This window comes from Sinohyriopsis cumingii, unplaced genomic scaffold (genome assembly GCF_028554795.1).
Source record: "Sinohyriopsis cumingii isolate HCF-2022 unplaced genomic scaffold, ASM2855479v2 utg000349l, whole genome shotgun sequence".
NCBI classification, from domain to species: domain Eukaryota; kingdom Metazoa; phylum Mollusca; class Bivalvia; order Unionida; family Unionidae; genus Sinohyriopsis; species Sinohyriopsis cumingii.
This window is the reverse complement of record NW_028315889.1, coordinates 1,097,598-1,112,092: the sequence shown is the minus strand read 5'-3', so window position 1 is coordinate 1,112,092 and position 14,495 is coordinate 1,097,598. Positions and strand designations below refer to the sequence as shown.

General features: G+C 36.9%; 1 protein-coding gene across 13 annotated transcripts in view; it reads right to left on the bottom strand.

The window, feature by feature from the left end:
- LOC149774308 (E3 ubiquitin-protein ligase HUWE1-like) overlaps positions 1-14,495 on the bottom strand; it is a 292,364-nt gene that overhangs the window by 68,361 nt on the left and 209,508 nt on the right. For 12 of the 13 annotated variants that reach the window (XM_089945481.1, XM_089945487.1, XM_089945485.1 and 9 more), the window contains 4 exons: positions 7,304-7,408; positions 3,095-3,293; positions 925-1,078; positions 433-559 (listed from right to left, as the gene is read on the bottom strand). In XM_089945481.1, coding sequence (XP_089801607.1) covers positions 433-559; positions 925-1,078; positions 3,095-3,293; positions 7,304-7,408 — 585 coding nt within the window. The remainder of the gene's footprint in view (positions 1-432; positions 560-924; positions 1,079-3,094; positions 3,294-7,303; positions 7,409-14,495) is intronic. The other variant, XM_089945488.1, reaches the window with a different exon arrangement.

Here is a 14,495-nt window from a genome sequence, read left to right as displayed (position 1 = left end):
TAAATATTGTCAAATTATCAAAGCTGTTTTGCAAGGAATACCAGCTAAACCCTCTGCAATATCAGTTGAATTAGTTTTTATCTTCATTAAAAGCCTAATTTATTAACCTGCCTGCTGCACTTGTTAATCAACCAAATGTATTTGAAAAGTTAGATAATACCCCTATATCATGCCCCTATATATTTATTTGCAAATCAAATGAAGTTCGTTGCATGTGCCAGCCTAGACATTCAAACTGAACAAGAATATACATTTACCGGTGTTTTGAAACAGTGTCAGTCATGTGTTTCTCTGGGAATGGAGAATTGAGGTTTAGAAAGTAACTATTTGAATTTCAAAGTGCAGCAAACTTAATTCCCACACTGGACTACCGATCAAGTCTGAACTGTTAAATGATAAAATCTAATACTCCACTGAGGTGTGACTACTGACCTGCAATACAATTGTGGACACTGTCCCCATCCAAGACTTTGGCCTCCTCAGTCCATCGTGTCAGAGTGGTTGGGATACTGGACAAAACTCCTGATGCTGTGCTCCCACTGCCTTCTGGGTATGTATCCTAAAAAAACAAGGAACAGAAATAAAGCGGATTTCAAGGATAAGGTACATAGAGGAAGAAAAATTACTTAGTGTGCAATTACTCCTGTTTCTCTGTCAGATTAAAAACAAAACATCCATAGTAATAAAATCTGAAACAACATTTTCAAGCATTACAGAAATTCTATACAAAGGCAAGCCTATTCTCAACACTGAAATGCATTTTCTCATCTAAATTCAAAGTCTCTGCTACCATAAGATTATATTACTAATTTGAGCCCATAATTTGTATAAGGTTTATTTCTATTCAAATAGATTTTTTCCCTCATAGATAAACTAAGTTTCTAGCTAAATGTAGAGTCGTCATGAGAAGAACAAAGAAAAAACCTGAAAGAGTTCTTCTAGTATGTCCTCCTCAGGCCTGTTAATGATTCGCAGATCATTGTTGGATAATACGACACGGGTTTGATTTGGTCCTGCTTGGGTTGTCAGACTATTGGTCAACTGTAACACATCAGCTGCTGTAGTGGGTCCAAGCAATCTGGGGAAGATAACAGGACTTATGACAAGTGCAACAGTAACTAAATTATAACATTTACAGATGCATGCACACAACAAATGGTGGTGTAAAACTAATCTGCCAATCTATCACCAGTTGTGCTAAGCAAGGGCTTTGAAAATTCAACCAAAGTTTAGTAAACATAGCTAGTTTCTGCCTACAAATTATATCATCCAGTTGGGATTTTCCGCTTCTTTGCTCCTAATTATAATTATTTTCCAAACAAATGCCCTTAAGAAACATCATTCAATTATACCTTTACATCACTGATGTGATAGATCAATCAGTACAGGCAGAAAGGAAATCATCCTTTAAATTGTGTTATGTATATTTGTTTTAATTTGTTTGCTTGTTAGTTAAATTTTTTAAAAATTCCATTACATGCTATTGTAAAGTAATTTTATTTACTGGATTTGACATTTTCCAGAAATTCAGTTCAGTTTGACCTGACTGTTTTTGTAAACACTAATAACAGAAACTTTCTATCTACTTCTGACCTAGTTACTGACCTTGATTCAGAATCAGTGAGAGTGAAGTTAACTTTTTTAAATATTTTTATTCTTTTTTAGTGTAGATTCGTAAAGTGAAAATGAGGCCATACTGAGAATACATGATGTTTGGCATGTAAAAAGCTTTTATGTTGTTCTAGAAACACAATAATGTGACCCTCATACGGGCATCTGTTTTGCGTCTTCCAAAGACTTAATACTGATGTATTGAGAAATAACAGTCATTCTTGCCATAACACTTGAGAAGTCAAAATGTTTTATGATGTGACCAGTTTGAGTTGAATTTTTAAATTTTTCTTCAAATTAATTGGATTCCAAGAGATTATATTTCACTGGAAATACCTGTGCTCAAAATTAATTGTTGGACAAGGACAGTTATCAAAATTTACAACGAATTCAAAGAGTGGAATTTTCTTTTCTTTGATTCAACAAAGAACTGTTGACACATCAGTATGACATTGACTGCAGTATACGTCGTCGCCTTCCATTTTGAATTTCATCAGGATTCTAACTTGTTTCATTAGGTCTTTTTATTACTAGGACTTCTATTTTTTAATTCTTGGATTATTTTTGGATTTGATTAGTAAACCCATAAGTTCTTTTTCTCATTTTTACCTAGTTTTTCTAGGGAAATATATTTGTTAAATTTTACAAAGCTTGTTGTCTTCACTCTTGTTGCATTTTGTAAGAGCCTAAATGTAACAATGGTGTAAAAATATCTAATCATTTTATTCATGAGCGAAATTGTCTGAAAATAGTATTTGAACAGTTTTATCAAAGACATTACTTTAAGGATTGATAATATAGGTCTACTGAACATAAAGAATGACAAATCAGATGTGTGTGATTTGGATTTTTAGCGCAGATTTAAAAAAATTTCAGTAATATCACTACCATGTCTGCAGTGTGGCAGTTTATAGTGATGTAGACATGTAGCATTATGTCCCACCCAGTCACATTATCTTGACACCAGACTGACCAGTCCTAACACTAACCTCTTAATGCTGAACGCCAAGCAAGGCAGCTGCTAGTACCATTTTTATAAGACTCTGGTACGACTCGGCCAGGGATCGATCCTATGACCTAACCACTAGGCCACCGGAGTGATATGAACAAATGAAATATTATTCTAAAACAAGGACCATAACATGCCAGCATTATGATGAAGTCACAGATGATTCCGAGCTGAGAATGCTTTCTTGATCTTTAGCTGATTCACCATTTTATTCAATGCAGATCTTGAGCAAATTTCTAATATAACTGATTGCTGAAAATGAAATAATGAAGTCATGTTTGCTGTGGAATAAACCAAACCATAATATTTCTTGGCTTGGGGAATAGCCAGCATTCTCTGTCTGCATCAGTACACTTCTGCAATTAAATACAGGAAATTGCAGATTGTTGGAACTGATGCATGCAATTTTTTTTTATCATTACTGCTGCAGCCAAAAGCAAGGAACTGTACATGCTGAAAGATCAAGATATCTACCTTTGGAGAATCACGGGTGGATTTGGCTGCCGTGGGAAGTTTACATGAAGAGTTTGTGTTGTAGGGTTGTAGCGGCAGGTACCTCTCTGACGACCACGTTGAACACGGGAGATTCCCATTATGCTGTGTGCATCACTCTGTCTAAGAAGTAGTGGGTGTGATGCTGGTACATTGCTTGGGGCTGGAGGCATACTTGGAACTGTGAGTATCAAACAAAATGTTTTAGGAGATGCAATAAGAAGGAGCAAAGAATATCTACTTCGATAACAAGTGAATACTTGAAGAATAAAAGTATTTAGGGAGTAAAACTACTTTATATAATACTTACCTACTACTACCGCACTGCATTCCTTTTTCTGGAACATCAAGTCAGCAGTCCAAGCTAAATATTCCCTCCTCCAATAAATCATTGGAAGCCCAGAATTGCTTTTAGAATTGCTGTGCAAAAGAGACCCCCTGTGCTGCTACAAAAATTGGATCTACGAGGAATAAAGATGCCAATGGCTAGCCAGGTACTTGGGCATTAACTGGTTCAATACCTTTTGTAGACAGTGGCAATAAGTTCTGATCAAGAAATATTCAGCAACAATTTAAATATGTACTTCAATTCAAAGGGAAAAAACCCCCAGAAATGTCCAGTTTAAGAAATGCCATTTTTGCCTAAACTTTGTGGCTCTGGAGCGAGTGTTAGCTGTTCAAGTCAGGGCCGCTGTTCACATGTTCATTTACTGGACCTTTTTTCTTAGTGGAAAACTTAAGACAGATATTTTTGTCATAGTAAAGGCAACACAAAAACTTGGTTACCATAACATGCACTTCTTATAGCATGTTAGGAAAAAATGAATGAAATGGACAACTATACAGAATGAAATATTTTACTGAAATATTTAAATATAAGGGAAAAACTTTTATTTAACAACATTGAAGAAAAAAAAATCTAATAAAAATTCACCACGTATATAAATATGGTAATTTTTGCATGAATTTTACATGAAACCGCTCGAAGAAAACAGACACGTTTCTTGAATGTGAAACCACTTGTCATAGATTTATTCTATTTTGATACTACATGTTTAGAGTACCAAAACTACTGAAAATAAATGGTGCCATAAATGAAAATAAACGGTCTTTATGTGGCACATGGATGTAATATGATGGAAAAATGTTCTAGGAGGTGGATTTTTTAAAACCTGAAAACATGATGCACCGGACTATTGTTAATGGATGAACCATGGCAGGTCAAGGATAATACAAGAGTCATCATTTGTGGACTTTACAACTATTCGCAAAAGTTACTTTATACACAAAGACTAGCTAAAGTGAGTGCTTTGCATAAATAATTTATCAATTTCTTGTGTGTCATTATTCATTTGCTAACTACTAATCCACATGGATTTAGCTGATTTATGACAAACATTTTAACTGCCGATGTAGGTAAGTAACAAAAATAAATGTTTGTTTCCAGAATATTTTTTTAAAAATTATGGCATGTAATATATAGATTGCTCTTTTTATGTCCAGATAATGCTTTTTTTAAAATTAGAAATAAGTATGCTTTTACCTCTCTTGGGGGTTGGCATGTGTGAACCTACACAAACCCAATATGGACCAATCCAGGCTAAAACACTGTAGATGGATGTGCACCTATTCCCTTGTACAAACCTGTTTAGACTGATGAAAGGAAAAGAGTGTATCTGACATGGAAGGAGGTTCACCAGTAATCATACTTTAAAGTGGATAGTCACCACAAATTGATCAGTGAGGCCCAACTAATCCTCTTTAAAGATGGTTAGTCGGACACATGCTGGGATGCTGGGCAGAGGAAGGCGATGTGCAACAAAATACAACTCCCAATGGCTGACTATCTCCTTCCTTTGGGAAGCAGAGTCTGAAAACTTCCTGCCTCGTCTACAATGGATGGGCAAAAGGGAGGTTTGAACAGAGGCTGCTTATACTGCTGGTGAAGTAGTCTGTTTAAATTCTTTTGGAGGGTACATCTGTTGATATGATGAGTGGGCTTCTTGAAAACATGGCCGGGGACAGCTGTTGTTAGTCCCTCAAATCTTGTAATGCTTTGGAGTAGGCAAGACCTTCAAAGGGTGTATCTGCATCAATCAGTTCAGCCCTAAAAAGGTTCTTGCTGCTGTCCATCAAATCCTTGGAGGCAGCCTTAAAGGAGATTGGCACTAGTCACTGTCACCACTGTCAGAGCCTTTAGCTTCAAGGATTTCACTGGGATGTGGGGTGGAGTGGAGAGGCTTAAGTGGCCTAACTGGAGAATAAACCTCAGAAAGTTGCATATTGCATACTTGGATTCCAAAGAAGAGACAACAATGATGCCATGAGGGTAAAAAAATATTGGGTAGTGGTGGTTCCCAAATCCTGCAGATATTAAATGGGAAAATAAGAAAGTGTCTTTATCCAATCTCCTTCCCTAGATGGACAAGCAAAAACCAGACTCCCCATGAAAGGGAGCAAGTTATATCCTCCATTAAGGGGTGGGAGGTAGTTACGGAAGAAAACACTGTAGTTCAAAGAATGTATCCAAGACTTGAATATCAATCTCTCTCTTCTTTATGATCCACTCAGTTAGGGGCTCTTTGGAGGCAGTAACTTGGAAATCAGACTTTAGTACATTAGCCTTTTATGCTTGCATGTGATCTAGTAATCTTGAAAAAATGTTTAAACTGCTGATTTCATACATGTGATGGAACTGAGCAGTTAGCTTAGGCTTAACCAAAAGAGGGAGGATTTTCAATGAGAATGGCATATTTTTCACTGCAGCACACATCTTCAACTTTCTTATCCTGATGATGAACCAAAGCTTAGGTAAGAGTAGTTTTTGTCTGCGTGATTTAATGAGGTGACAATATTTAGACCTCTCCGTTACCATAAATGGAGATTTCATTGAGTGACATGTGACTCCCTCACCTCAGGACAAAACCCCTCTAATCCAAGAGGTTCACACAAATCCACGATAATATTCCCAGGGAACATACCACTGGCAGGTGCCCAGTCACTGGTCAATCATCAGTCCAGTGATGAAGATCCGATATGAAACACTGGCATACTCAAGTTCTCATCATATCTATAGGAATGAGTACTGCTTTTCCCCATCTGCATTTTACCTCCCTTGAGAAAGCAGTTTTAGATCCCTGTTGGAAAGGTGACTCACTCTTGGGCACTGTCATTTTTCCTCACTTGGAAGGGGCCAGGGGGACCCATTCCTAACAGGCACTTCAGAATGAGCATCAGGGCGGGATCTGAGGCTTAATGCAAATCTCAAAACCATGAATTCCTTCTGGTTCCTGCCCCACTAGGGCAGGAATCCAGACCACTCCTGGGAATAAAGGGGGTCATCCAGGCATGAAGACAGCTCTTTCTTCCTCCAGAAGTAAGTACAGCGACTTTCTGCTAAGTTCCACATTAGTACATAATATGTAGGTGAGATGACTGTCCTAATGGACTTTCTTTGCTGCCACTTACCATGCTACATAAAAATGTGTTGAAGAGAAAAATTGATAAACACCATTTAACTGTGACCCCCCCCCACAAGGGGTAGGCGATGCCCTCACACCCTGTACTATGAGCAGGGGACAAGAAAAAATTATCAGAAGTACTGTTTTACTGAGAAAGGGACAAAAACAACCCATACATTATCAAGACAGAGGAACACAAAAGCATGTGAAGACTTCGGAGACAAAAGACTCAAAGAAAAAATAGTGCATGTTTCACCAAAAAAAAAAAGTAGAGATGCAGTGAAAACTAAATTTTTTGTGTCCTGATACTAGTACTGGCATGATAGTCTAAGGAATCAGACTGGGCTCGTATTCTTTTCAATTCTAATCCTCCAGTTACAGACTGGAAGGATGAATATTTAGCTCTGACTGGGCCTTTGCACCCTAGAAAAGGACAGCAATGCAACAGTAGCAAGTGTTGTATTACTACTATGGTTTGGATTCCCCTTTCCAACATTTTTATGAAGAAATTTAAATATACAGTGCATTCAATTGTACAATACCTTGACAACTTTCTCTATTGTATTCGTTAGCAGATGCCAGTCAATGTGGTGAGAAAAAATCATTCTATTCAGTGACCAAGGTTGAAGCTCTTTGATGGACAACTAAGATAATAGCATTTTATTGTGTCGAAGTTTGAAATTTATTAACCTCAAAACTTTTCATGCCCTAGCTTGACTGACAAACTTACCTGCTGCATCATTTCCATTGTCATTATCATTAAATGAGATGGGCATTTGATACGTCCTCACTTGACCATTGTCCAGAGCATTGAAAATGATGTGTTGGGTGGACCCTAGTTGAGAGGAAAATACATTGCATCGTAAATTTTATAATGAAATGTAACAAAGACTTTGATAGTGAGAGAATCATCAAACACTTCTGCAACTGTATTCTTGCTGATCAAGTTTGTGAAAGTTTACTTGTTAATTATTTATATTCATTTTTGCATGACCTTAAAGTAAACCCAGTCCTGACAAACTAAATCTGTTGTCGATGAGAGGCCTAAAATGATTGAATACTGCTTATTTTGTTAAAGATAATGGCTAATTTTAATATCAGCCAAAATGATAGTCATATTCATGACTGATTGACTCCCATTCATATTGCTTCCATGAAAAGTAGGACTGTATTCAATCTATTTTAAACCTTGCATGAACATTTTGTCCTTACCAAAGAATGTGAAATTTTATTAGTCTCTGTAGAAATGTACACCATAACAGTTGCTGAGTTTTCATCTGCAGAATTGTGTTTACCTATAACACATTCTCACACACATACAAACTGTTTACATAATTTGTATGTTTTGAAACTGAGAAATGAATTACAGTGTAGTTTAATATCATTACTGTATTTTGGTATGTATAACCAGCATTGTTTTTACAAAATTTCCATCTTTAAGGAAGTGGTGCATGTTCCACAGCAGAACAAAGACAAAAAAATTATTTTCAGGTTCATCTGATCAGAGAACTCTAGTACTATAGCTGACTACAAACAATAAGTTAACTTAATTTAAAAATGTTAAAGCTGCTGCATTGTAACTACATAGTTTAACTGCCTTATTTAGGAAATAATGATTACAGACATATGTAGTCTTTTTCTTTGATTCCTTATGTTAATAAACTCAAATATCTCATTTCACACTGCTGTGTAACAACTGTATTCAGTCATGTTTACATACATGCAAAACACTGAAATGCAATATAACAAATATAATTACCAGTTATAAATATTAAATATTCAGCAACTGTTGGATCTAATAAATTTTATCATCATTTATTACTTTCTTTATTCACGGTTTAATGTAGATCTGTGAGTGGTGGGTGTGGTGGGGAGGGTCGAGAGAACTAATTTTATTATGTAATACTTCTGTTACCATTGTATAGCTTACCCTTTTAGGATATGGAAAACCTTAATCCATGTGAAATATACCATATTCAAGAAGTTCTAAAATGTGTACATGATAAACCCAGTCTGACTCCACATCATAGGCCCTGCACAGTAGTGTTCTGTATCTTTTCCGGGTCTAAACTTGAAAAAATTTTAAGTTTTCTTCTCAACTACCAGTATATATTATTAATGCAGATTGCCGAAAATGAGATCACATACTTAACCTGAAGCCCCAGTTCAGGGTACCTGCCACAAATTTAAAAAAAAATATTCCTGACCTTTCCCAGAATAAAATATAAAAACTCCAGACTTGACAATAACTCCTAGAGGTCCAAATCTGAATAGTAACATTCTCCCAAACACAAAACTGTAGTCATGTTACTGGTTTCCAAGAGCCTTTTACAGAAAGAAAATACTTTTCCTACATTTCCTTCTCCCTTTTGAAGACACCAATAGAACCTAAATGAACTAACTGGGAAAAGTAATCCATGTTTGTCCTCGAGTATACAAGACTGAGACTTGGATTAACAGGCTTCCTAGTGCACCAATGACAGAAGATTATCGCATCACAGACCTGAGAGGCAGAATGTCTCCTGGCCTTAACATGCATTCGGCAACCATGCTAAGAAACGGCAGATAGACTGCCCAAGATATGCCAAGCATGTAGGTGAACGCTGTTGTGAAGAGAACCCTGTGCTGCAAATGTAGGTTCTCCTAATGAACAATGTGGGTTGATCTATCAACAGGTTGAGGAGGTTGCTGAACTAAAACCAGAGGCAACTGAGGAGTTATCAGGATGAGTTGAGAAATGGAAGGTCTGACCTTCTGAAAATGGGTTCTTTACTGACTATTGCTATTGTTATTTCCTCTGAAACTTTCAACACAAAGGGCTGCTCCATACAGGATCATTTCTTGGTTGGTTTTGATGGATCAGTGGCTTAAGAGAGGGTAAGACAATAAAATAAGGTGTCCATAGGAGCAGCCTTATACAGGTGCCTGCTAACATTTATAAAGACCTCTGAAGTGTCCAGCACAACATTACTGAGGAGGTGGAGTAAATATACCAAAAAGCCATGGACAAAGCATGTCTGGATATCTCGGCAACTGCTTCTAACAAGTGTTGTAAAGTGAAAGAAGATAAGAAATTGAAGGGAACAGTCAAGAATATCAGCATGTGAGGCTATGGTAACAATCAATCTTACCTTAGGCTCCAATGCCTCTAATGTCACAACAGTGAGGCTGGCCCATAACCCAGTCTAAATCCCCACTTGTGATGCTTTGGCATCCCAGAAGCAGGTTGGCTGGGCCAGGCCAAGACTAGAGGCCTCAGTGAAGAATGGGAAAATATCCATCCTTTATGCTGCCTGGCCAATTCCCGACTTTCGGCAAACCTTTGTGACAAATCCCTGGTCATAGCTGAACAAAGGAACAAAAGGAGATCTGGACCTGAAGCAGCTCTTGTGAGCCTTTCCTAACTGGAAAGGACCTTTGTATCCCATGAACCAGAGAGTTTTGGGTATAAATCAGGTGGAAGGAGGTGGTAAACTTCATTCAATGTCTTATCAAAGAAATCAGACCTCTTCCACCACTTGGAAAACTGGTGGTCATTGTGGGGAGGGGGCAGGGGATCTTAAGGGGGAAGGCAAGTCAAGGTCCTTGGTGAACTGATTCGACTTAACAGAAATGAACAAGACATCATCCCAGCCTTTAATCCATGCCAACCCACACTCCCCCCAGGGATATGAGTGTAATTATTGCTATTATAAGTGGCAACAAGGCATAATTTGAGTGTAAGAAAAAGTAAGCTATATATTACATGCCAGAATTACAGCATGTATGAAAAGACGTCAATATTTGCTACTAACCTGATTCTGCAGCGGGCCAAAATTCCTGTCACAAAGGGCAAAATCCATATGGATTAGAACCAAAATACAAACACAAAACATACTGAAAAATGATTTATATTTAGCAGTCACTTAAACTAACCTACATGTGTAACTTTTATGCAATTATCGTGAGCTGGAATTTTACAATGAACATTACTCTCATATTCTTCTTCTCCAGTTTGTAAAGTGATGTTGATTTGTACTTTTTTCTAATCTGACAGGTTCTGAAAAGATCCATCACATAACATCCTCAACTCGCTCCATAAAGCGTTGGCTTAACATGTGGTGCCATTTTCTTTAAGTGTAAAGACTGGTCTGATAACTAATTAGCTTATCAATAAAATGAATTTTTAAGGCAAAGTTCAAATTTGAAGAAACCCATCCATTTTCTTGGAAATGGGTCATATACAGTTGCTATAAATAGCAAATAAGGAAGATACTCTTACAGTATTCCTAGGCAGCAGTTAACTTTTTAAGAATATTCTCAAATTTACAAGTATTACAGACATGATAATAAAATGACAAAAACATTTTTTTTATTGCTTTATTTTCATTTATCTTTTTGTACCCATAAAAACATAATCCATATACAGGTGAGTGCAATATGTAATTTAGTGCAAAAAAGCATAATGTTTATGCCAAAAGCATAATGGTTGACATGTATGCAGACTAAGAGGAGGCAGGACTTGCTGTACTGGAACTTTATGCCTGTGGGGAAGACTAATTAATAGTTGTTAACTTCCTGTGACTCTTCATGGGAAATGATAGGACTGTGGACTATCGTCACCTTGCTTAGGGGTCAAGAATGTTTCTCTTCCCGTCTAATTATTTTGGGAGCAGGTGGTGGGGTCTGATCCTCACCTTTTGTATCAGCCCTGCCTATGCAGGCTTCTGAGATGCATGTAGTGCAAACCTGGCTAGGAAGCCAAGAATTGTCTACTCACAGTGCTTTAAGGTGGCAATGAGAATCACTTCCCCGAAAAGAGAAACTCCCATAAGGAGTAAAAGGAAACCGCAAAAAAGGTGTGTGTGTCGATCTGACACCTATTTCCAATAGATTGTATATATGCTCTCTCCCTCAGGCAAGATTAATCAGTAGTGTAGAGAAAGAGGGCAAGACAACAAGTTCCAAACTTCATGTCATGAATCAGCTTGCATTGACCAGTGGCCCTCGTTTGATGAACAATGGTTGGTACATCTTTTGCCCTGTGATTAAACAGCTACAATTAATGACCAGTGCCCAGTGCTCTTTAGTTAGAACCAGGTAGCTGATCACCAAGATTCCAAAAACATATACTGCGACTGTGATCTGGAGGAGGAATCTCCCCAGAAGTAAATGAACTAGAATGCTGCATAGTCTTGCCTGGATTATGCATATTACCCATTGATGTAAGAGCATACTGGCCTTCCCTGAAAGGGTGGTGGTGGTGGGGGAGCTCCACCATCTTGTTGCAAAAGCACTTCTATATGCTTGGGAAGGTGCTGCTCCTCCCTTTCATGAAGCAGAGGTGAACCTGATCTTTTGAATGAGTACCACTACTCTTTTCCAAATAGGTGTCCTTGCAAGCTGAGAAGATGTTGCTCCTCACTGCTGGGTGGGGTGGTTGCAGTTAGGGTGTTTGTGGAGCAAACTTTATCCCAACCCTTTAAAAAGTGCTGCTCCTCCCTCTTTACTGGAGTAGAAAGGGGAGAGGGTTTATTCTTAATGCCAGCAACAAAAAGCCTACTATCTAAATATATAGGCCTCACACTGATATCCATGGATTTAGATGAGAAGGTATAGATGGGGAGGAAGAATAACCTTCCTTCCTCAGTTCTTTCAGCCAGACATCCATCTGCATGTACCCATTCTGTACATAACAGGCTGGGTGTGTATCACACTGGGTTTTCTTATATCCAAACTTCTCAAAAGACTAACATTGTTCTGAAAGAAAGTCACCCAAGAGAAAAAACATTTTTTGATACAATAAATGGAGAGTAAAAATGTTTGCACCTATTCTATTATCGTTACTACTTACTGAACAAATAAACATCTCAAGCACACAATCCCTACGGAGCAACAGAGATTGAAATATTGTTCTCAAATGAAACGGTTTCAAGAATTATCTGACTAAATAAAAGAAAGAAGAAAAAAAATGTGGCAGTGACAATGTATCACTACACAGAAAGTAAACACCCCGATAAGAATGTGATACGACTAAGACAGCCAGCTGCATTACTCAAATCTATTTGCAGGAAGTGCAGGTGGCTTGTGCGTTTAAATAAACACTACTTAAAATAATCCCCAAAAGAATTTATCTGAAAGCTAAATGACTGAGGGTAATATTTCCTAAATATAAGTTATTAATACTCAAGGTCCTGAACAGTAACAACCATTGCTGATATGTACTTTTTCCTTGTGCGAGAAATTTCCATCTTGGCTCAACATGAGAAATTTCCATCTTGGCTCAACATGTTCAGAAAAGACCACTACTGTGCATGGGCCTAAGGCAAGGAGTCAGACTGGGTATATGACATATATATTCTAGAATGGGAGAATGGTGTATCTAGCATAGACAAAGGTTTTCCATCCCAGAAAAGGGTAAGCTACAGAACAATAACAACCATTGTATTACCAACATTAAAAAGAATTTGTAAAATTCAAAAAGGGATAATGTTCTCATCTTAGAATCATTATGGGGATATCACAGCTTGATTGAATATTATAGTAATAATTAATATGTATCAAGAAACAAAGTAACAAGTTGTTGTATGAAATCAGCAAAATATTTATTTTTCTTTCAAAAATAAAGTTCTTTGTTTTATTTTCATCCAAAATCACATTGTCTGATATTTCAATCAGACTATACAGTGATCAGTCCTTCATTGACTTAGCATGCTGTTTTCAAGGTAATCGGCTAATGTAATACAATGCTTTGGGTTGGTAAATTTGCAATTTATTACTTTTCTTGAGAAATAAAACTTAATTATTTGGAGTTTTCCCACATCTAAAATCAAAGTATTTGATGCTTCTTTGTGAAAATACAGAAATCAATGTATAACTGACTTGACAGAGTTCTCAAAGGTTATCAGCACCAGCTAAAGCTTGGATGTGCCAGACATAATTCCAATGTGCATTGATTGGGTAAAAGAATGAGATATGTTCCAGATATGCCATGAGAGTGTAAATATGCATAATTACTGAATGTGATACATTCACATAGCATATTATGCTCAATCATGAGAGAGGACAAAGATGAAGGCTAAATATATTTATTATACATCAAAACAATGACAGATCATGTCAGAGTAAATTTTCAGGTTTTGATGCGAAGAAAATTTACTTAATTCATTGAAAGGGCAAACCTTCAAACAACCCATTAAATGGCCAACCATAAAATCTCTAAGCACTTTCACTATCGACAGCTTTAATTTTTTTTCTACATTTGCAAAAATGGGTGGTCTTGTATAAAAAAAAAAAACACAGAATCAATCAGTCATTGTTTTACTGTAAACCAACCAAATGATGTTAACAAATAATGATCAGTTAATTAACTGCACAAAAAGACAACTGTTCCCTTTCAAATCATCACAATTTTGAAACATCGTACACACATACATGTTATAACGTAGGATTCTTCATGACCTCATTCTGGGTTGCCAATCGGGATCCATATTATTCATTATTGTGCATTATACACACAAAAACATGGCATTTTGGGGAATTTCTTCCTAAATAGATGTACATGTACATGTTTGAATGTACTGATGGAAAAAGAACTTTGTACTCCATACCAAACCCTGAAATATGCTATGTACTAAATTTCAATGAATGTCAGGTACAAAATAAATGCAGGCATCTACTATGCCACATACACGTCTGTTCTTCTAGCACTCAACAGTCAAATGACCCTTTGTAGAAATCTCTCTCCCTCTCTAATTCATCATTCAGTTCTGACCCTCTCGGATGTTTTTGCAAAAATCTAACATAGTGGACAGAAGCTTGTGAAATATAAAAACACTCACAAGTATAAAAAAAACTTCTGCAAATATGAAAGCACAGATGTATACAATTATTTAATATATCAGAAAATGTTTCATTTTCGGTTCATTAGCTGTTGATTCAGT